Source organism: Myotis daubentonii, chromosome 2 (assembly GCF_963259705.1).
Source record: "Myotis daubentonii chromosome 2, mMyoDau2.1, whole genome shotgun sequence".
NCBI classification, from domain to species: domain Eukaryota; kingdom Metazoa; phylum Chordata; class Mammalia; order Chiroptera; family Vespertilionidae; genus Myotis; species Myotis daubentonii.
The window spans coordinates 220,449,094-220,472,714 of NC_081841.1; the positions used below are offsets into that span (position 1 = coordinate 220,449,094).

General features: G+C 62.7%; 1 protein-coding gene and 1 non-coding gene across 2 annotated transcripts in view; both read left to right on the forward strand.

Annotated features, from left to right (window-relative positions):
* The window catches only part of DLGAP2 (DLG associated protein 2), a 71,279-nt gene extending 58,749 nt beyond the window's left edge, over positions 1-12,530 (forward strand). Inside the window, exons 10-12 of the mRNA XM_059685839.1 lie at positions 2,119-2,210; positions 8,130-8,282; positions 10,671-12,530. Coding sequence (XP_059541822.1) covers positions 2,119-2,210; positions 8,130-8,282; positions 10,671-10,889 — 464 coding nt within the window. The 3' untranslated portion in view covers positions 10,890-12,530. The remainder of the gene's footprint in view (positions 1-2,118; positions 2,211-8,129; positions 8,283-10,670) is intronic.
* Positions 7,795-7,866, forward strand: TRNAC-GCA (transfer RNA cysteine (anticodon GCA)). Its single transcript has one exon. It is a non-coding gene; the product is annotated as a tRNA-Cys (tRNA).
* Positions 12,531-23,621: the final 11,091 nt, after the last annotated feature.

Sequence of the window (23,621 nt, forward strand, 5' to 3'; positions counted from 1 at the left end):
GACAACATCGGGGAAGCACTGGGGGAAGCATCAATAGAACTTTCACTGCAAATTCTCGGCGATGACAGAGCCGGGAACACCGGTTCAGAGTCGTTCCCGCCGTGCGCTGCCCGGCCTGGCCACCCTCCTGGAGGCCACCACCTCCCCGGCAGCCTCGGCCGCTCCCCATGACCACTGCGCCCACTGACGCAGCTCCCACGCCGCCGGCCACAGTGTGGAGCTGGCGATGGTGCAGGGAAGCGCTGTGCGGGGACCCCTCCGTGCTGTGCGGGGACCCCTCCGTGCTGTGCGGGGACCGCTCCGTGCTGTGCGGGGACCCCTCCGTGCTGTGCGGGGACCGCTCCGTGCTGTGTGGGGACCCCTCCGTGCTGTGCGGGGACCGCTCCGTGCTGTGCGGGGACCCCTCCGTGCTGTGCGGGGACCGCTCCGTGCTGTGCGAGGACCCCTCCGTGCTGTGCGGGTCCCCTCCGTGCTGTGCGGGGACCCCTCCGTGCTGTGCGGGTCCCCTCCGTGCTGTGCGGGGACCCCTCCGTGCTGTGCGGGGACCCCTCCGTGCTGTGCGGGGACCGCTCCGTGCTGTGCGGGGACCGCTCCGTGCTGTGCGGGGACCCCTCCGTGCTGTGCGGGGACCCCTCTGCGGACTGCTAGGGGTGGAACCGTCCACGTGTATAAAACTGACCGCCTTTCTAGCTGCCGCTGAGGAAGCCGACTCCATAGGGAGTGCGTTGACGTGTCGCTTCTCTCTGTTCCTGCAGCAGCAACTAGATTAAAGCAAGTCGCTCCCAATGTTTTCATCAGCCGGGCAGGCGACAGGGGTTTGCAGGGCGAAGTCAGTCCTTTACACCAAAGCTAGTCCCTGCCTGGCCTGGGAGACCGGAGCTGCGGGGGCTGTTCCGTCAGGGGTTAAGGTGTGACCGAGCCCGGCCGGTGCGGCTCAGTGGTTGAGCGTCGACCTATGAACCAGGAGGTCATTTCCCATCAGGGCACAGGCCCGGGTTGCAGGCAGCAGCCCTTCCCGGGATCCCTGCAGCCCCCCTCCTGCCTGCACCGGAATCCCAACCGACCGACCGAGCACCTCCCTCCCCCCCCATCCGTGCCGGGCTCTGCTTCCTGCCCTACCCACGCCCACGGCTGCCCGGCACCACAGTCCCGCAGACCGCACAGGGAGGTGGGCAGGTCTGTGCCCCGTTCCTGGTGAGGGCGTTGGTGAGCGCTGCAGGGTGGCGTGTTGCGGTAACTGGTGACTCGCTGGCCCCCAAAGTGTGTCCGCTGTGGGGGGGCTGCACCGGGGGAAAGCCGGGAGCCAGCGTGGCCTCCGTGTCACGATCCCCCGCGTGACCTTCCTCGTGGCTCCGCCCCACGGGCGAGCTGGCCCTCACAGCCCGGCTCTGACCACTGGCCCGTCGCCCGTGGAGGTGGTTTAGTCGCGCCAGGGGGAATGACGGTATCCCCGTGGCTGCCTGCCTCATGGTTAGCACCCTCACAGCGCGCTCGCGGCGGGGAGGCAGGAGGAAGCACGCTCCTGCCCTGTGCGCGCCCGGCCTCTTCCGCTCCGAGCATCGCCTCCGGCCGGGGTAAGGCAGGCTTCCCGCGCACGCTCCGCTTTCATACACGTATTGATGTCGTATCACATAGTCATTGATTCCAGAGAGGAAGGGGGAGGGGGAGGGGGAGGGAGAGAGAAGCATCCCTGGTGAGAGAGAATCGTGGACCGGCTGCCTCCTGCACGCCCCTCACTGGGGATCCAGCCCACAACCCCGGCCTGTGCCCTTGACCGGAAATCGAACCCGGGACCCGTCAGTCCCCAGTTCGATGCGCTATCCACTGAGCCACCGGCCAGGCTGCACCACCTTCGTAAACCAAACTCCTCCCAAGGCTGACGAGCGAACGGTATCTGAGCGGGTGACACGGGGCCGCCTGTGAGTTTCCCTCCCGCGTGGGGGATGGAAAGCTTTGAGCCGGCGGGCAGCTCCCGAGCGGCCAACTCGGAGTTCTGAGCCCGTGGCGGAGGGGCGCTGCTGCTCCTCCTCAGAACCGGCGCCCTGGGCACCGCGCGCGCCCTGTGCCCTCTGTGTCCCGGTCGCGGCTCTCAGTGCGGTCTGTGTTTGTGCCCCGCAGTCCTCGGCAAGATCCGGAGTGCGGTCGGCAGCGCCCAGCTCCTCATGTCCCAGAAGTTCCAGCAGTTTTACTGGCTCTGCCAGCAGAACCTGGTGAGTAGACGCGGCTGCCCTCCGGGCACGGGCTGCGCGCTCCTCCTTCCCACGCTCCCCGGGCCTGGCTTGTTAACGACGCCGTCACTGCGCAGGCTGAGTGCAGAGAGGGCACGGCCCGGCTTTGGAGGGTTCCGATGGGCACCGCAGGCCCAGAGGCTGGGAGGCTGGGCGGGGGTGGGCGGGGGCGGGGCCTGCGGGAGACAGGTGCGCCTGGTGCGGTGTGAGGTGGGGCCTTTGCCCCTGGCTGTCCCCCGGGCCCTGGGGAAGGAGAGGAGGCCTGGACTGCTGCTATGGAGAATCTCACGGGCACAGACAAGGAGGTGGCTTCGATGAAAACACACAAACAACCACATTTAAAGAGACTAAGGAGAGATTTTAGAAATAATTTGGGCTTTATATTTTACTAGAGGCCTGGTGCACGAAATTTGTGCAAGAGTAGGCCTTCCTTCCCCCAGCTGCCGGCACTGGCTTCCCTCTAGCACCCGGGACCCAGGCTTCCCTCCCAGCCCCGGCTTCGTCCAGAAGGTCATCCGGAAGGTCGTCTGGAAGGACATCTGGTCTAATTAGCATATTACACTTTTATTATTATAGATGGTCAGGAGTGAAATGAATATAGCATTGAACTAGATAATTAATACGGTCGACAGTAAACTTGGTTCTGATATTCCTGAAAATGAGAAGGAAAGAAAGCCATACATTTATATACAGCGTTCCCCAAACCTGTATACACACACTGAATAATTGTACAGGCAGTGTTCATTAAAATACATTTCAGCCCGGCCAGTGTGGTGCAGTGGTTGGGTGTCGACCTAGGAACCAGGAGGTCACGGTTTGATTCCCAGTCAGGGCACATGCCCAGGTTTCAGGCTTGATCCCCAATAGGGGCTCTGCAGGAGGCAGCCGATCCATGATTCTCTCTCATCATTGATGTTTCTATCTCTCTCTCCCTCCCTCTCTCTCCCTTCCTCTCTGAAATCAATACAAATTTATTTTTAAAAAATAAAATAATATACGTTTCATTTTCAAAATTGAGCTATCAGCTGTTAAAGTGTGTATACATCTTTGGGGACACCCTGTACATGCATATTAACATACATGTTTATGTATACTTAGTTATATACATATTTATATATGCCTACTTTCATGTAAATATTTCTATTTCTAAACATGTTACAGGTACACATGTAAGTACTTACGCATCCATGTGTAAGGGCATGCGTGTGTGTCTGGGCACCTGTGCACATTTCTTATCCGACTAAAGAGGTATTCACTGAGTATATCGGAGGAAGGACTGGCTGGGATTCACATTAGCGTGTGGCCATCTCATGAGCCAGACATGGATTTCTTTCAGACAAGACATTCCCATTAACATGCAAATCGCTCTCGGAGGCCTCCTGACGCGGGGGGGGGGGGGGGGGGCGCTGTGGTTTGATCGGTTTCGCTTGGCGCTTTAATTTGCGAGGAGACAGTGAATTTACAGGGTGCTCTTAGACATCAAAGCGAGCAGAGCGCCCAGAGTTGGCAATCCATCCCTTCTAATTGGATCGTTTAAAATATGTTTTCTCTAATATTTTCCAATTAACCCCGTGAGAGTTCGCCGGGAAATGCCACCGCCTCGCTGTGACATGAGGTGGCGGGAAAGACACGTGAAGCCGCGGAGGCGTGTATTCCCCGTGTTTACAGGCGTGTTCTTGCCTCCCTGTCAGAGGCCCTGTTACCCCTCGTAAGGGAGTGGCGTGGGTGAGAGCGGGGGGCCTGTCGCCCGGCCCCCGCGTGGGGCAGGCTGGTCCCGCCCTGTCTCAGGGGAGACGGCTCTGGCTATAGAGCAGTCATGCTTTCCCCGCCTGTGTGGCTCATCCAGATCCGACCCTGCGGGCGACCCGGGGCCCCCCGTGGGCTCGGACCCGCAGCGCCGGGCCGGCTGGCTTGGTAGAGACGGGGGGTGCCTCAGCCCTAAGGATCTGACTCTGCGCCTGGAGCCGCCCACCGTCCTGTGTGGGCGCCCCGGGCTGCCAGCCCCTCTCCGCACACTGGCAGAGAGATGGGGAGCCAGTCATCAGCGTCCCCGTCACGGGAACCTCCACCGTCGGAGCGGACACCGTGGGATCTGCGTGGCTGCAGTTTCACGGGGACGCTCGGTGGGGTTGGCTTTGCTGGGGCAGGGGCCCGGCCTGGCCCCCATGACGTTTATAAACATACGTAAGCACAGGGGGACCCGAATGTGCACGCCCCGCCCCAGGGCCCCGGGCCTGGCTGTGCCGGTCACCTCGCTCCAAGGGCCCAGAGCAGCGACAGTGAGGGCGATGTCTGCCCTCGGGGGATGGCCACCTGGACCGCGGGCACCGGGACCGGAGCCCAGCCATGGACGCCGGGACCTGCCAGACCAGAAGAGGACCGCCCGCGCCCTGAAGTCAGAGGGGACACAGCAAGCTCCTGGGGACTGCGATGAGGACCCAGCGTGTCCGAGGCCGGGAGCCTCCCTGGGACCAGATGGCGGGGTCAGGTGACTGCAGGGACGGCCAGGGCTGCTGTGTCCGTCCTGAGCCGAGGCTGAGCCCGACACCCAGGAGTGAGCACCACCTTGCCCAGCGGCTGCCTGCAGCCCTGTGGTCAGGGCCTCGAAGGGCGCGGGCGCCCCCTGGTGGTGCAGGACGAGAACAGCCTCACACAGAAAACAAGACACAACCCGGCCTGGCAGGAGGGAGGGAGGGGGGAGGGGAGAGGGGGAAGGGGAGAGGGCGGTGGGCAAGTCCCTCCTGCAGCTGCCCCTCTGGCTGCTTTCCACAGAAAGGGGCTGGGGTCAAAAGTGATCATTTTGGGCCGCGGCCAGTGTTGCTCAGTAGTTAGAGCTCAGCCCGCACACCTGAGAGTCACGGGTTCGATTCCCAGTCAAGGGCATGTACTTGAGTTGTGGGTTCACTCCCCACCCTCAGTGGGGGCACATGCAAGAGGCAACCAGTCGATGTCTCTCACATCAATGTTTCTCTCCTCCCTTCCACTCTGCTTGAAAAGCAATAGAAAAATATCCTCAGGTGAGGATTAACAGCAAAATAAGGTGATCAGCCCTGGCTGGTGTGGCCCAGTGGATAGAGCGCCAGCCTGCGGACTGAAGGGTCCCGGGTTTGATTCTGGTCAGGGCGCATGCCCGGGTTGCGGGCTCGATCCCCAGTAGGGGGCGTGCAGGGGGCAGCTGAACAATGACTCTCATCATCGATGCTTCTCCCTTTCTCTCTAAAAAAAAAAAAAGGAAGTGATCACTTTGACATGGGTGTAGACGGAATGTCCCCAAACCATCACGTCGAATCCTACCCCAGTGGGATGGTGTCGTGAGGCGGGGCTTTGGGGGTCATTGGGTTGTGAGGGTGCAGCTCGGGGACAGGAGCCGTGTCTTCAGTTTAAGGACCCAGAGCTCCCTCCCCTCCCCTCCCCTCCCCCATGCGAGGCCGGGAGGAAGGGGAGCGCCGTGTGTGAACCGGGAAGAGAGCACTCAGGGGATGGGACCAGCGCCGCCAGCACCTTCCCCTCGGGCTCGGCCTCCACAGAGAATCCCCGTCAGTCATCTGTCATCTCTCGTCCGTGAGCCGGTCCTGCTGCTTCTGTCCAGCCGCCCACACAGACCAGGACCCGGGTGAAAGGCAGCTTAAACCCAACCAAACTGCAGGTCCCGCTGTGCTGCCCGCGGCGACGACCGAGGAGGCTGAAGGCCACGCTGAAGCCGGTTCCCACGAAGATTTACCCACAGAACGTCCCGGCTTCTTAACGAGAGGGGCCCTCGCCGAATCGGAACCACGTGCGAATCGCTCGAACCCTTCACCAGGGGCTGCAGACTCGGGTGCCTCCAGGCAGGCCAAGAGCAGGAGGGAGCGGCCTGGGCCTGGGGCTGCGGGCCGGAGGGAGCTGGGGCCCGGCCAGCGGCCAGGGTCCGGGCGGGAGTGGCCAGACGGCCAGCCCTCTGGAAGGGAAGGGCCGGCTTTAATGCAGGCGACAGCTCCCCGCCCGTCTGGGAGGAGGAGGCGCCCCCGGAGCCCACCGGCCCTCCTGAGCGAGGGCCCAGCCAGAGCCAGGCCTGTTCCCTCAGGGGATTTAGTCATTTAGTCGCTGGAGCAAATGTCACATTTTTCAGGTGTCGTCGCCGTGGGAGTAGAGCCGAGAGGCAGGGCTGGCCCGTCGCCGCCTCAGCGCGGCCCGCGTGGTCCTGGGCTTGCGGCTCCCAGGGCGTGTCGAGCCTGTGAACGCGTGACGATTGGCACCTCTCTCGGGGTCCGATGACGTGTGCTCAGGATGAGGTGGTGACCAAGGCAGCACTAACACATTCTTCTCAGACTTCACTGTCAGAGCAGTTCTAGGCTCACAGCTCAACTGAGGGCAAGGCCAGCGATTTCCCACCTGCACGGCCCCCACCCACACCCTCCAGGTGGACACCTGTCAGTCACCACGTAGGGGCCTGCACGCCCCCCCATCCACACCCTCCAGGTGGACACCTGTCAGTCACCACGGAGGAGCCTGCACGCCCCCCATCCACACCCTCCAGGTGGACACCTGTCAGTCACCACGTAGGGGCCTGCACGCCCCCCCATCCACACCCTCCAGGTGGACACCTGTCAGTCACCACGGAGGAGCCTGCATGCCCCCCATCCACACCCTCCATGTGGACACCTGTCAGTCACCACGGAGGAGCCTGCACACCCCCCATCCACACCCTCCAGGTGGACACCTGTCAGTCACCACATAGGGGCCTGCACGCCCCCCCATCCACACCCTCCAGGTGGACACCTGTCAGTCACCACGGAGGAGCCTGCACGGACACGCCATCGTCACCCGAGTCCACCGTGGACGTCAGGGTCGCTCTGTGCTGTGCACCCTGGGGGCCTGGACAGATGTGTGAGGACGTGTGTCCGTCATCACAGCGTCACCCAGAGCAGTTCCACTGCCCCACACCCTCTGGGCCTCCCTTCACCCCTCCCTCATCCCCATGGCAACCCCTGACCTGTGCCCATCCCCGTAGTTCCGCCTTTTCCAGGATGTCACAGAGCTGGAGTCACACACTGTGGCCTTTTCATAATTTCTTTGAGAAATTCAAAGAAACAAAAAGTTTAGAAAATGTGTGTTATCACGGATGGGAGGGAATGGCTAAAGGAAAGACAGGACGCAGTGGTGAGCTGGGAGAGCAGGGCCCACAATGGAAAACTGACATGAGAACTGAGGCACACGGGCCGGGAAGAGATGCGGGATGCGGAGGGGGTGGGGTCCTCTCGGACCCACGCTGCGGGCACTGGGCACAGTCTCGCTGGAAGCAGGGACGAGCGGGCCGGTCCTTGCTCCGAAGCGCTGGCCGGCGGGCCGCTGGCCTTCCTCCCCGCCCGACGCACCGGCAGGTCAGCCTTTGCCCGCAGTTGGAACCGCCAGGGGTGCCAGGCCGGTGTGGCGGGTGCGCTGCCTTTCGGGGAAGAGAGAACGGTTATGGCGTCAGAGTTGCAAGTGCAGTCGAGCAGGCCGAGCGGCTCTGCTGAGTCAGAACCGACGCCCGCGTGTGAGTGGACGCGTGGAGGACTTCATGAGCGACTCGCCACTCTCAGCAGGCGGGGGTATAGCTCAGGGGTAGAGCATTTGACTGCAGATCAAGAGGTCCCTGGTTCGAATCCGGGTGCCCCCTTCGAGAGCCTTTTCCTGCTTTAAACTGTCCACAAACACTTGTGCACACTGGGCCTGGTGAATATTCATCCGAATTGGGATTGGCTTCTCCCTGATCCACTCCTGTAACTCCCCCCCCACCCCACACCCCCCACACCCCTAACCCACCCCACACCCCCCACACCCCTAACCCACCCCACACCCCCTACCCCCACCCCCCAGCCCCCAGCCCCCAGCCCTCTGCCAGCTCCCGCTGTCCGGCTCTAACCCCGCTGTGTGTTCCAGGACCCCAGCGCCATGCCCAGGCCCACCTCCCAGGACCTGGCGGGCTACTGGGACATGCTGCAGCTCTCGGTGGAGGACGTCAGCATGAAGTTCGATGAGCTGCAGCGGCTGAAGCTCAGCGACTGGAAGCTCACGGCGTCTCCGGAGAGAAAGGTGAGCACGCGAAGGCCCCCCGCGGCCCCGCAGCCCCCGCGCCAGTGCAGAGCCCGCATGGCACCGGCTGTTTGGTCGGTCACGCAGGATCAAGTGGGTGCACGTGTGTGTAGACATGTGTGTCTCTGTGTGCATGTGCACACATGTCTGTGCATGTGTGTCTCTGCTGTGTGTGCATGTGTGTACACATGCATGTCTCTGTGTGCACATGCACACATGTCTGTGCATGTGTCTCTGTTGTGTGTGCATGTGTGTACACGTGTGTGTCTCTGTGTGCGTGCACATGTCTCTGCACGTGTTTGCACATGTGCATGCGCACATATATGCTGGGATGCAATTCAAATCATCGATTGTCCGTAGTGGCAGCTCTCCCGCCGAATCTCTTGGTCACGAACAATTCAGAGAAAACGCTAAGAAAAATCACATGTCCCTCTTGCCGTTTCCTCCATGGGTCTGGCCTCTGAGTTCTTTTCATCCACTTTCCCTGAGTCACACTGAGAGGACTCCCCACAGGCTGCAAGGCCGTCTCCTCCGCAAATAAACTTCCTGGTTCAAGACCAGACCTTTGAACTTGATTGACAGTTGGGGTGTAGACACTTCCTGTCAGCCGTCAGCCGTGGCCCTGAAAGCAGGCCGGCATTCCCGCTCCATGTGAGCCCGTGATTGTATTTCTTCCCTGAAGAGCCGTCTCTCACAGGGCTCACAAGTGGGTGTGACTTAGCAATAAGCACCTTGGCTTCCTAGCACATTTCAGAGAAGTTCTGAATAATCATAATCTGATTTTTCTAGACCAACATTGTTCAACTACAATGATAGGGAAAATCAGTGCAGCAGACACGGGGCAGTGGTGATTAATGCAGAGCTGGGGTGCAGAGCTGGGGTGCAGAGCTGAGGGGCAGAGCTGGGGTGCAGAGCTGGGGGTGCACAGCTGGGGTGCAGAGCTGGGGGTGCAGAGCTGGGGTGCAGAGCTGGGGTACAGAGCTGGGGTGCAGAGCTGGGGTGCAGAGCTGAGGGGCAGAGCTGGGGTGCAGAGCTGGGGGTGCACAGCTGGGGTGCAGAGCTGGGGGTGCAGAGCTGGGGTGCAGAGCTGGGGTACAGAGCTGGGGTGCAGAGCTGGGGTGCAGAGCTGAGGGGCAGAGCTGGGGTGCAGAGCTGGGGCACAGAGCTGGTGGGGCACAGCTGGGGCACAGCTGGGGTACAGAGCTGGTGGTGCAGAGCTGGGGCACAGCTGGGGCAGAGCTGGGGTGCAGAGCTGGGGTGCAGAGCTGGGGTGCAGAGCTGGGGCATAGCTGGGGTGCAGAGCTGAGGGGCAGAGCTGGGGTGCAGAGCTTGGGGCATAGCTGGGGTGCTGAGCTGGGGCATAGCTGGGGTGCAGAGCTGGGGGTGCACAGCTGGGGTGCAGAGCTGGGGGGCATAGCGGGGGTGCAGAGCTGGAGTACAGAGCTGGGAGTGCAGAGCTGAGGGGCAGAGCTGGGTTACATAGCTGGGGTACACAACTGGGGAACAGCTGGGGTGCACAGCTGGGGTGCAGGACTGGGGGGCGTAGTTGGGGGTGCATAGCCAGGTAATGAGAGTGAAAGCCATAGTCATCGCTGCCCCAGGGGCCCTGCCTGCCTCATGGCCTCCAGGCTGGACACAGGCCCCACCGAGAGACCGACAGGCTCCCTCTCCCCCAGGTGGGGACGGTGTGCGGATGCACAGGCTGGACATCAGCCACGATGGGCCTGGGCGCCCAGGGCCTGGGGCTAGTCCGGCCGTGACGGGGCCGTGTGTGACGGCTGTGAGGGAAGGGGTTACAATAAAGCGCTAAACGCAGGACCTGCGCAGCGGGTCTGAGGGCCGGCGGAGCCCTGCCTGGCTTTCCTTCCTCAGGGACTGACAGGGGACAGAGCCCCAGCCCCAGCGCGGCCCCCACGGGAGGACGGCTTCCAGCCCAGGGCACAGCACCCCAGATAGGGGGCGGGTCTCTGCCCGCGCAGGCTCCATCCATGTCCCGGAGCCCCTGCCCCAAGGCCCAGGAGCCCCTGTGCAAGGGACACCCTCCCAGGACCGGCCCGTGTTTCCGTGGCCCCAGGTCCCAGGGGCAATCGCGAGAAGAGGGAGTGGTAGCCATGCCCTGTGCTCAGCGCAGGAATTAAATAGATGGAGGACCAAGCAGACGCTAAGTGCCGTGCGCAGAAGTGATTTCTTTATCTGCAAGCTCTCTGCCCACACCCCCCTCTCCCCCGCCCCCCCACCCCCGCAGGCCGAAGCATCTGAGGGCGGCACCGTGTGCACCCGGCGGGAGGCAGGGCCGCGGGCGATGCGGGCGGTGGACGGTGATGTCGCATGCGGCCCCGTTCACGGCCGGGGGGCCCCTGACGCCCATGATCGTGTGATGCTTTTCAGGAAGAACGGAAGGTCCCCCCTCCGATACCAAAGAAGCCCCCCAAAGGGAAGTTCCCCATCACGAGAGAGAAGTCCCTGGACCTGCCGGACCGGCAGCGGCAAGAGGCCCGGAGGCGCCTGCTGGCCGCCAAGCGGGCGGCGTCCTTCCGCCAGAACTCGGCCGGCGAGCGCGCCGACAGCATCGAGATCTACATCCCCGAGGCCCAGACGCGGCTCTAGGACACGGGACGAGGGCCGCCTGTCCTCGGCCCGGTTCCCGCAGCGGACCCTGCCCGGCCCGCCTGTGCCCGCGGGGCTGCCCGCCGCTGCCGACGCCGTCTTTTCTATTCCCCGGGCGGGACGGTCTGACTCACAGGCGCCCCGACGGGCAGGCGTGGGACCTCTCGGGAGAGCAGGACACGCCTCTGGAGAGGGACCCGCTCACATTTTGTTATTTCTATTTTTATAATCGTGAGATAATCAGAGGCAAGAACCACAAACACGTTCAAACGGGTGCATCTCCCCACTCCCTGGAGGCACTGCCCCCCCTCTCCCCCGCCCCCGGCAGGCACGGCCCCCTGAAGTGCAGGGAGCCCCCGCCTGGGGCTGCTGCTCCTGTCCCCGCTGACCCTCCCCATGTTCCGTGTGCCAAGGGTACGGTAACGAGCAAGAAGGCACCTCCACCGCCCCCCACCCCGCCCCCCACGTGTGTCTCCATGACCCAGAGGCCCAGGTCGGACCCTGGGAGCGCCCAGCACCACCGACACGTAAGGAAGGTCCCTTCACAGGAGGGGGCGAAGCATCATCAAGGTGGGTGTCGAGGCGGCTGGCGCTCCCGTGGCGGGCGGGCGCGCAGATGGGCGGGGAGCAGATGCCCTGACCCCGAGAGGGAGCCCGGTGCGCCCCCGCCTCCGTGACCTCCGCACACGGTCCGCCTGTCAGCCTCGCCCTCACGCTGCGTGGGATCCATTCATAGATGTGTGCTCGGCCTCCAGCGCTGTCGGGGACCCCTGAGGGCGCCCTTCAGGAAAACAGGCCAACAGGAAGTGTGCTTGTTGGAGGACAGTTGTGATGCGAAAAGTTTAAGGAATAGGCATGGGCGGGCGGGCGGGGGGGGGGGGGGTTGCGGAGCCCTCCGTCCAGGCCGCCTGTCTCAGTCGCGATGGGGCCGTCACGCGTGGTGCCTCAGCGGGACTCTGAGGGTGCTCGCGGTTCCGGCGGGCGCCCCAGAGCAGCGGGAGGACGCAAAGGCTCCGTGGTGCGTACACCTAGCCCCGCGACCGGCATTCCGGAAGGACAGGAGGGTGCTGTGCAGAGGAGAAGTGTCACCACCGACCCCACTCGGTTCCCCGTCCCCCAGGTGAAGGCAGGCGCTCCCCGAGGACAGGTGTCCGCGCCCCACACCACGTCTTCCGCCCGCCGCTCCGGGCTGGGCTCGCCTGGCCTCGCTGAGCCGCGTCCGGTCCCCGCGCAGCCCTTTGTCCAGCCCTGTGACTCGCACTTTAGGCCGCGCCCAGCTCTCTGCCCCTGGCACCTGCCGGGGCGCAGTGAGGGGCGCCCCGCCCCCCGCCCTCTGCAGCCTGCAGGACACCACCCCCCCCCCCCCCACCGCACCGAGCATGGGCGCCCTCGGAGCACAGTGGACACTATCGCATGTCTGTCTCGCTTCAAACAGTTTTACTTTTTTAAAGCTGAGTCGTTAAGAACTCCCTGTAAGAACAGCACCCTGTAAATTGAACCTCATATCCGGTATATAGTTTACCAAACAGCCTTAAAATATATTTGGAAGCAAAAATCAGTACGAATGTATATCCTTGAAAATGCAAAAAAATAATAATACTATTTCCCTGGAATATTCTTCTATAATGAGTCCTACTTCCCCAGTGTTCGAAGCGTTTTTTTCTACCTAAATAAATACCTGAACCCGAGCCGTGTGCCGTGGCCCGGCCTCGTCTGTGCCCACCGTGGGGCCGCCACGGGCCATGCGCAGTGTGGGCGTCCTGGCCGTCGCAGGGGCCGTGCAGGGGGGAGCTGCTTAGGGGAGCGCAGCCACGCAGACCCCACGGGGGGTCGGCCAGGACTCCGGGCCCGCCAGCCGCACAGCGTGCCCGCCGGCAGCCCTGGGGCCTTCTCGGCCGTCCTTGACCTTGTGCAAAACAGACAATGACAAATTCTAAAGTTCGAGAATACGTATTCACTTTGGATCCCACACTCCCTAATCCTGACTTGAACGAACGCATTCACTGGATTTGGGTTCGTTATCTTTTATGTTTTGTAGACTCATTTTTATCCTAAAACCACACACACACACACACACACACACAGTCTTGGCTTAAACCGCCCCCAGGTGAGCACCTTCACCGACCCCCAATGTGGCAAGGCCACGGACGCGCAGTGGGGCCCCTGGAGGGACCTGGTTGGCCCCCCGACTCCCAAAGACGGCCGTGGGACGGCGGAGCGGACGCCGGGCCCCACAGAACGTCCCTGCTCCCGTGGCCCGACCGAGCGCCACGGATCCCGTCCTCGCCATGACAGCCCCTCATGAATGCAGAGATAAGCCATGTTTGCGTTCTTACACGTAAAGAGAAATAAAGCCGTTTAGAATACCTGCTAGTCAGTCGAGCTCATTTCTTCCCACAGAGGCTGAGCTCCGGGAGGCATGTCACCACTTTACCCCGTTCTGCTGACCCTCAGCCCAGGATTCACTGATTTTTAGAGAGTGGAAGGGAGGGGGCGAGGCAGAGAGAGAAACACCCATGTGAGACAGACACATTGATCGTTGCCTCCTGCCTGCACCCCACCGGGGAGGAGCCTGCAACCGAGGTACGTGCCCTGGACCGGAGTCGAACCCGGGACCCTGCAGGCTGCGGGCCGACGCTCTATCCGCTGAGCCACACCGGCCAGGCCTGGGCCAACATTTGGTGGAGAGTCAGGAGGGACAGGGAGAGGGTCTTGACCAGACAGGCTCTCCATCGTCAGGGACTCGGTAGTCAGGGGCCCATGGCCGGGGGCGAGAGGACGGCGCCACCTTCAGGGAGACGCGGAGGCTGGCTGCACGCAGCTGGGGGCCGGCAGTTCTGCTCAGGGTCTGACCGGTCCCCAGAACTCAAACGGCCAGAAGGTCCCACCTGCCAGGTCTGTGTCTGCCCAGCCATCTGTGGTGCCAGGTCCGTGACCTCGGTGGGGGCAGCGGGACCCCCACGAGCACAGGGTCCCCGCGAACGTGGACGTGTTGCCCGGGTCCTGCTCTGCCCCTTTGCCCCCCAAAGAGTGGGCCAGCCCAGGAGTGTAGAAACAGCCTAAATGGATCGGCTCTCTATTTGCCACGTGGGCTCTTGTCCCAGCATCTCCTTTCTCCTCGAGGCTTGAACCTCCTTCTGTTTTTCTTTCTGCTGAAATCTAACACCATCGGGGTGTTCGCCGGCCCTGGGACCCTGCCAAGGGCTTCGCTCTTGTTTTGTCTGCGTGTTTGTTGCACTGTTTGCGAGTTTGGGTGGAGCACAGGGTTCCAGACTTGAAGGTGGAAAACCACAGCCTGGGAGGCCTGAGCTGGGTGACCCCCTGGACGCCCGGTCCTGACCCAGGGCCCGAGATCGGACCAGACCTGAGCCTTCCCAGCGGGGCTCGGCCTGTCCTGCGACTGCTCCGACCACTGCAGGTGGGATGGGCGGGGAGCCGAGGGGGCCGGGGCCTTTTCAGTCCAGGCGGAAGGCCCGTCAGCACTGCGGCCACAGCAGGACTTGGAATCGCACGCGATGCCCGGAGACCGCCAGACGGCCGTCGAACCTCCTGCTTCTGGTCGCACAGCAGCCAGGGGACCCCACGTCTTGGGGCCTCCGCCCTCGATGCTGTCACGTGAAGATCGGTGACCTGGCTCTCCAGGCCTGCGAGCGCCCAGGGGCAGGCGGCGGCTGAAGGTGACGTGGTCCCATCTCACAGGCGTCCTCCACGGCGTGCGGTGCAGGGTCAGGGCAGGACACGGCAGTCACCAGTCGGGTCCTGGCCCAGCCGACCACAGACGCGGGCCCTGACCATGTGGAGGTGGAGAAACAACTCAGGACATTTTCCATTTCTTCTGGCTCAGAGCTCAGTGTGACCGGACGTCTCCGCGGCGAGAAGCAGGTACCACGCAGCATGGGCCCTGTGCTCACCATTGCTCCAGCTCCGCTGCAGCGGCGACGAGATGCAGAGCTGGTACCCGCACGCTAGAGGGACAGAGGGCCCGGCTCAGTGTGGAGCCTCAACCCATGAACCAGGAGGTCACGGTTCGATTCCCGGTCAGGGCACGTGCCCGGGCTGTGGGCTCCATCCCCAGTGTGGGGCGTGCAGGAGGCAGCCGATCCGTGATTCTCATCATTGATGCTTCTCTCCCTCCTGCTCCCTTCTCTCTGAAATATATATATATATATATATATTTTAGTTTAAAGTGATGAAGGAACGTTCATGTGGAAGCAGATGCTAAGCCCGGCCTATGGCCCCCTTGGAGACCACGGAGGGTCCTGGGGACGCCCCAGGAAGCCACCGTCCCTTCCCGCTGACGCGACGAACACCAGGACCCGTTTGCCCGGCAGCCCTGACCCTGGCCTTTGATCCAGCGTTCCAAGAAGTGACTTCCGGGCCCCGTGCAAGCCCTTCACGGGTGACAGTTTGCAGAGGAAACATCAGTTACGACACAGCACCGCTTTTTACGAGGTTTTATAGAGACACGGCGAGGGGGCCCGGTTCCCTCCCCCTGTCTTAGACTCTCTGCGACTTCCTCATGGGTGCTGCTTCCAGACCCCAGCGTCTCGCCCGGCTGGCCCGTCCCCACGGAGGGACGTCCGATGGGAGGAAAGACGGTGCCAGGCTTCGGTGCCAAGGCCCCTCTTTCGAGGAGCAGAGCACGGTCCCCACGCAGAGGATGGTAGACCCAGGGGAGCCCCAGGGCCGCCTGGGTGCCTGCCGCCTGCCACTTAACACCCACGTGTCACCCCTGACTCGCCACCTGGACCCCCACCCCACCCCCACCTCTCAATATTGTGCTCATTTCACTATGAAAGGGCTCGGCGTGTCTCTCCCCCCGCTTCACAGCTCATTGGCTGGATTCAGAAACGTTGCCCCGCACGCGAGTGGCAGGTCCCGCGCCACCTTCGACCTCTCACTTCCCACGGTCACGCGGGGACCAGCTCAGCCCGCCCCGCCCCCCCATGGCCCGTCCCAAGCGCCCGGGTGCCGCCTGAGGACGCCCTGAGGTGCCTCCGTGAGAACTTGAAGGCAGGTTAGAGCCAGGACACTAGCTGCGTGGTCAGAGTTTCTACAAAAGTCTATAAATAAATATATAAATATACATACCTGTGAAGCCCTACCAGCAAGGAGGGCGACCGCGTGCCCAGTCCCCCTGGACGCCTCGAACGACGCCCTGTCCTTCTTGTCGCGCTCTTAGGGTCCGGGTTCGGTGGATGAGTTCTGTGCGGGGCCTGCGGGCCCAGTCAGGGTGGGCGGTGTGGCCCCGCCCCCGGCACCGTGGCTCTCACTCTTGGTGCACCTTCTCATCAGACACCATTGTTCCTTTCGAGCAGTGAAGGGCTACGTTCTTGGGGTTCCTTTCCCTCCTGACCGCTCCCCCCGCGGTCACTGAGAGAGCGGCTCATGCGCCCCCCCCCCCACCCCCCCGTGGGCCTCTGTACCTCGCACTCAGGTTCAACTCCTGTAAACAGCTCCGCAGTGACATTTCAGGGAAGCAAGGTTTCCTTTTTATTGGAGGGAAGTCCCATGTCATTTTAAACTCAGAAACACACACGGGTATGGACCAAAGAGCGCTATCCAGAGAACAGGGCGCCGCCCTCGTCACCTACGTCATTGTGGAAGCAGCCTCGGCTTCTCTACCCACGAAGCGATGGCCCTTGATCACAGCTGCGAAGTCCTGTGTGTGCAAATGGCATCGACTAAAGGAGTTTAATAAATCCTGCGGATTTAGTCACTGGCTGTCCTAGACTCTTGAGTAGCAACGAGAAGAGACGTGTCGGGCGACCCGTGGATGCGTCCGCACACCCAGCCCAGGCGCGGCCTCGAGCGCCAGCGGGCCCGCCGTCTCCGGGGTGGCCCAGCTGCTCACCGCCCTCCCGGGCAGCGGTCCCCTCCCGTCAACGTGCTCCCTGAACCCGCGCCGCCTTCTCCTGCCCGTGGCCAGTGAGCCGCGCTCCCTCCGGTGGGAGTTGCTGCCTCCCCTGCCTCTTTCCACCCGTCCCTCAGCCGCACTGCAGGGGGCTCCCTGTCCGTCTCTCCCTACGGCCCCCCGGAAAGCATGAGCATGAGGCCTTCAGGAGGGACTGCAAAGCCACGCCCTGCCTTGCTCATCCCTGCCCGTAGCCACCCCTGCCCGTGGCCATCCCTGTCCGTGGCCAGCCCTGACCATGGCCGTCACAGCCCGTGGCCATCTCTGCCTGTGGCCATCAGGGCGAGCTCCCTGCACTTCCCTCCACCGGCTCCACATTGCAAATGTCATAGGCAGTGATGGCCACGGGCAGGGATGGCCACGGGCAGGGATGGCCACGGGCAGTGATGGCCACAGGCAGGGATGGCCACTGGCAACCTGGGAGGCCGGGAGAGTAGTGGACAAGGTGCAGAAGACAAGTTTCTGGTGAGTGTCTGTGTCTGACTCCTACCCAGTCAGGGCCGCCCGGGGGCCGAGTCCACGCAGGAATCCCTCCACGTGCCTCGCTTTCTAACAAGGAGAAGCCAGGTCTCAGCGTGGAGAAGGGTGGCCAGCATGCCCGTCTCCCACGGACCCCTGTTCGCTGGAGCACACGGACACCCGGCCAAAGGGGAGATCTGCGCCCCTTTCTTCTTCGACCCCTGCCCCTTCCGTGAGAGCTAACCTGCTGGGCGTGGCCTGGTCACTTCGTACTGTGGCCAGGGTCAGGGAGGGCCCGGACAGTGCGGGGTGTTCGTTTGCAACGTGGTGACGAGGACATTGCCGCCATCGGGGGTGGAAGGGGAGGAGGGAGAGAGAGAGGGAGGTGAGGGCTCCGTCCTGGCCTCCCCACTTGTTCATGAACCCAAACGCTCCCAGGTCGGCTGTGAATTAAAAACAGCGACAACCTCCCACGGGAAGCGACCGGTAGGAAAAGCCGGGGCAGCAGTGGGTGCTCACGTATGCTTTCCGCTATTTGCCACCTTGAATGAGCTCCCGTGAGAACTGGGGCCTCGGGCGCTCTGCTGCTGTTTCCAGGTGGCGTTGGGGTTAAATCACCAAGTGCAGGCAGAGCGGTGCTCCCTCGGTGAAGGAGAGCGAGGAGGGAGGTCGCCGTGAGCTCGGGGTCCATCCGGCGCAGACCCCGAGGCGCGGGGTGCCCGCCCACGTCGCCGTGGTTTAAATGGACCAGAGCAAACCCACTTCCACACGGCCGGGCCACGCGCCTCAGAGTGAACTCATCTCACCCAGCACCGCTGCACAGCGGAGGTTCAGACCAGGGCCCTGCACACAGCCTGTGCCAGCCGCCAGCCTCCCCCCGCTCTGTGCGGGCACCCCTTCCCGGGAAGCCCCGGGGACATGGCCAGGCGGAGCCTTCTCTCTCTGAGGCCCCTCCATCCTTCCTGCCCTTTCCCCAGGGCCCCCACCCTCTCCCCATCGTCTCCAGGCAGAACCCGGCCTGCAGCACCGGCCCCTGGGGCTGGACCCTGCCTTGCCCGGTGGGCGCTCTGGGGCACCCATGGCATCGTGGGCAGCCGGTGTCCAGGCCTCTCTCTCCGTTCACCTCCCTCGGCGGTCACACCAACAGGACCCTCTGCCCTTGTGTCCACAGAGCACCGCCCCCCAGCCCCTCTCCCCTCTTCCCCCTCCCCGGCTTCTCCCATGGCCGCCTGATGCCTGCCTTCCAGGCAGATCCCACTCGGCTGCTCACAGCCTCACAGACTCTGTGTCCCCTGAGCCCGTTGCCCCTCCAGCCGCTGTCTTAACGCAGCCCCACCCGCAGGCATCAACGTCACTCAGCCCCCTGGGCCCGGGCCCTTCCCTCGGGTGAACCCCATCCGGGGCCTCGCCTCCGTGGACCCTCAAAGTCCCGCCAACCCTCCAAGCCTCCATCCCCAGGGTCCCCCTGTCCTTCCCGAGAGAACTGGCCGCTGTCTCCTGTCTTCTCCCCAAATGAGGCTCAGCCTGGTCCCAGCACCCCCGTCTCACGGAGCAGAAGGTATGTGTCCACTGGCGTGGGGTCGGACGTGAGCTTTCTGAGCGCGAGAAGTCACATGCACTCCTCCTCCTAGCCCGGCTCCCCGTGAGCACGGACCCCCATGTTCTCCAGGCCGTGGGGGACCCGCTGGCGGAGGGATGGATCCGAGCCCTGGGCGTCTCCCCTGGTCACCCACCGATTCAGCAGCCGGTCACTGGGTAGCATTACGTGCTGGGGTCCCCCAGGCCGGACAGGAGAGGCAGGCGCCCCCACACGGGTTCAGCTACTCACAGAAGGTCTCCTCCAACGTAGGGTCAGGCCGGGGAAGGGTCACGGAAGGTTTATAACTTTCCGAACAAACCGAACGCTGCCTGTTTTGTTGCATGGACGCTGGTCCGAGATGGGAAGCCTCCTCGCCCCCACGGGGAGCCCCAACTTCCAGGGCCGTGGAGAGGGAGGGCGGATGCGGGCGTCCAGGTTCCGCCATGTGAGGCGCAGCCACCCCGGCGCCTGCTGCTACAGGTGACAGTGGGGAGGGAGCTCTCAGCCCCGGGCAGACGTCACCTGCCCCCGCGGGGCTCTGAGAGCGGGCACGGCCCTGAGACACGGCGGGCGGCAGTGTCAGCAAAGTCGCAGGTAGGACAGCCCGCCCGCGTGGCTCAGTGGCTGAGCATCGACAGGAGCCGAAAGGTCCCGGGTTTGATTGCGGGTCAGGGCACAGGCCTGGGCTGCGGGCTCGATCCCCAGTGCGGGGGTGCAGAAGGCAGCCAATCAATGATTCTCTCTCATCATCGGTGCTTCTATCTCTCCCTCCCGCTCCCTTCCTCTCTCTCTAAAAAAATCAATGAAAACATATTTTTCAAAAGGCAGGTGGGAGAGGGAGCCGCCGAGGCCGGAGCACGTCTCCCCCCAGCGGTGAGTTTCTGTGCAGAAACTGGGAGCTACAGGGCCCCACTGAGCGGGCGCCGTCTGGGGGTTCTCAGACTCCGTCTCGGAGCTGCTTTCCTGTTCCAAGCCGCGTCCCCCGGCCGTCACGGCTGCATCCAGTCGGGGCCACGGTGCCTGAGCCTCACGGAGGGAGGCCGTACCCAGCAGGCCCACGGGTGGCTGGCCCAGGGCCGGCACCACCACTGGACCAGAGGGGCTCCCCGCTCGGAGCTGCGCCATCGGCACGTGACTCTCCTTAACCGGGGGCCTGATGCTGACGAACCTGTGACCTTTGCCCGGGCTCCCCGCCTTCTCCAGGCCCAGCCTTTGAGGGGTCTGTGCTCGCTGAGGCTGTCTGGCCTGCAGTTTTGTAAACGCCTAGGGACGATTTCCGATGTGCAGCTCCAATGAGAACGGTCTCAACTGTATCAGGGAGGGGCTTTCTCAGAGAATCCGAACAGGCCGGGAGCCGGAGGCTGGCGCACCCGCGTCTGGATTGGGCGACGGCCCGTGAAGTGCCCTCGGGCGTCGCTGATGAGCGGGACTGGGGCCGGGGTCTCGGCCGCTGCACACACACCCGGGAGGGCCACCTGACGTCCACACCGCGAGGCCGGGCAGGGAGCCCTCCTTCGGATTAAGCGACGGGCACCCGGCAGGTCTGTTTGGGGATTTAGCGGTAAAGGGGCTGCCCGGTGCGCGGCCGGGGGGCTTCAGAAACAACCTGCTTGCAGAGGGAAGCGTGTTAGAGTGGCCCAGGGACACTGGCGGCTTCCGGCAAAGGACGTGGGGTTCACCCAAGTGGAGGCCGGACAAGAGCGTTGCAGCACCGAGACCGACCCCCAGGGGGCAGCACGCACAACCGCCAGCATCCTCACCCAGCTGTGCGTAAGCCCTGGGACACAGACCCCAAGGTGATTCCTACCCACCATTCCGCTCAGGGAGGCTGGCCAGGGGACTGGGAGAACGATGCTACGTCTCAAAGGATGAGCGGTTTGAAGCAAGCTGTCAGCCCCGCTGCCCGCCAACCATGAAAGCACGATATTCTGCGTGGACATATTCCTCTCTGAGCTCACGGCTATGACTCAGCAAGTCCTCCACCACAGAACAACAAACAGGACGCGAGAGAAGGAAGTGACGAAGCTTCTCTGTTTAAATATATGGTTATTGATTTTATTTTATTCAGGGAGGAAGGGAGGGGGAGAGAGAGAAACATCAAAGATGAGAGAGGATCATGGATCGGCTGCCTCCTGCACGCCCCCCCCCCGACTGGGGATCGAGTCTGTAACCCAGGCCTGTGCCCTGACCAGAATCGAACCTGGGACCCTTCAGTCCATAGGCCGTCGCTCTATCCACTGGGCCACACCAGCTAGGGCTTCTTTTCTTTTTTAATATATTTTTATTGATCTCAGAGAGGAAGGGAGAGGGAGAGAGAGAGAAACATCAGTGATGAGAGAGAATCATGGATCGACTGCCCCCTGCACCCTCCTCTCCCCCCCACCCGTCACCGGGGATGGAGCCTGCAACCCCGGCACGCTCCCTGACCGGGATGGAACCCGGGACCCTTCAGTCCACAGGCCGACACTCTATGCACTGAGCCACACCGGCCGGGGCCCCATGCTCTCCTCTTCTCCAGGTGAAAAGTATTTCCCATGTAGACGTGAGCAGGCTGTGGAGCCAGCCGATCAGGATTCCAACCTTAAACCAAGTGCGGTCAAGCACACTCTGATGGGAGATACGGTGGCCGAATCGCCCGTGGCCTCATTCTATTTATTTATTTATTTATTTATTTATTCATTTATTTATTAAGGTGCAGTTGACATGCAGCATTGCATTCGTCTCAGGTGTAGCCAGAGGCTGTGTCCGTTGGGAAATGGACACACAAGTCTGGTGGACATCGGTCACCACAGTGACAGTGTCTTTCTTGTGATGAGACTTTTCAGATCTACCCTCTGAGCAGCTCTCAGACATACCATGCAGCGTTGCTAACGACTGTGTGTCCCTCGAACCGCTAAGACTGGGGTCTTTTCACTCCTGTTAGTCACGTCACAGGACAGGGGACCGCCCGTCCAACGCTCCCAGCCAAACAAAGGCAAGGCCCTGCGCCTGACCTCCGCGGTTCCAGACATTTTTCCCGGGTGACGGTGTCCGGGTTGTGGCCTCAGCTGCCGTCAGCAGAGTGCGGGGCCTACCAGCTGGGCCCCGACTCCCTCCCTGCCTCCCTGCCTCCCTGCCTCCCTGCCTCCTTCCCTCCCTGCTCCCGGAACAGCTGGCCGGCCACAGCTGGGATCCCAGGGAATTTCCAGTCTGAGATCCTGTCGGTTGGGGCGTGCCTACACCGACCCAGATTCCTCTGCACTGGAATGTAGGCCTGACCCACCCCCGCCCCAGGCACCCTCCCACCCTGAGTCCCAGCAACGCCTGAACTCCCTGTCCTGGGGCCAAGTTCCTGAAAACCCTGCTCTCGCCCGGCCGGTGCGGCTCAGTGGTTGAGCATCAACCTATGAACCAGGAGGTCACGGTTGATTCCCTATCAGGGCACGTGCCCGGTTTCGGCTCCATCCCCAGTAGGGGGTGTGCAGGAGGCCGCCGATCCACGATTCTCTCTTATCGCTGATGTTTCTCTCTCCCCCTCTCCCTTCCTCTCTGAAACCAATAAAAATCTATTTAAAAACACACACACATAACCACTGCTCTCCTCAAAGTCCTGCCCGTGCACTTTCTCTTCTCATTTCTACTTCCTCCCAGCAGAGCTTCCCCCAGATGAGGAGAAATTTCAGGAACACAAGGCGCCGAGGCAAATCTGTATGAAAGATCGGACCGAGGCCCCAGTTACAGGGAGACCTGATCTCTGTGACTCACCGCAAAGTGCTTTCTGCCTGAACCTGGGGGACCCCCCCCAATACAGCGTGCAGTGCCTTCCTGAGGCCCCGGCCAGCCCCATTCTCCGCCGCCCCCACCTCCCCCACCCCCACCCCACCCAGGCTCCCACCAGAGTCCCATCCTGCTGCCTGCAGGGGCCCATGGGGAGCAGGCGCCGGGGCTGTTACAGGCACATCCCGAGGAACTGGGTGGCCTGGTGGGCTCCACGATGGAGGGGTTCACGGGCCCAGCAACTGCCAGGCCTCGGGGGCTGCAGGACGGCCATGGGGAGCCCGCCCCCCGGGCAGCAGGCAGGGGCCGGGCAGGGAGGCTCGTCCCTCAGTGGCTGCCCGCTGTTGTGTGGTAAGTCCTGGGCGACGGGCCTGCTGGTTCCTTTCTGTTTCAGAAACGAGGTCTGAGAACATGGGGCTGCGCGCTGGGTGCCGAGGAGGAGGAGGAGGAGGAGGAGGAGGAGGAGGAGGAGGAGGAGGAGGAGGGGAGCTGGTAGCACGGCAGTGCCTTGCTCAGCAGCCTCTCCGTGTCGTGTCAATGAAACACCAGGTGAGCGCACGTCTCATGGGGCAGAATGCTGTCTCCAGGACGCGGCCACGAGCTGAGACACACCTCTGTCTCCGCTCTCGGGGTTTGGGGACAAGCGGACTGTGTCATTCTCTTTAAGCACATTGTGTCCTGTCAAGAATTCGGCTCCTGGCCCAGGGCGTCGCTCCAGGTTGAGCTTTGACCTATAAACCAGGAGGTCACAGTTCAATTCCTGGTCAGGGCACCGGCCTGGGCTGTGGCTCGATCCCCAGTGTGGGGCGTGCAGGAGGCAGCCGATCCATGGTTCTCATCATTGATGTTTCTTTCTTTCTCCAGGAGGAGGAAGAGGAGGAGGAGGAGGAAGAGGGGGAGAGTTCTGTGCCTGCGTGCGGGAGGTCAGAAGGGAGCTGGTCTTCGTGGTGGCCGTCACTGGTGGGATGGACGCACAGCCCCCCATCTGTGTGTAGAAATAAAGGGCGTGTGCACATTTGTCCTG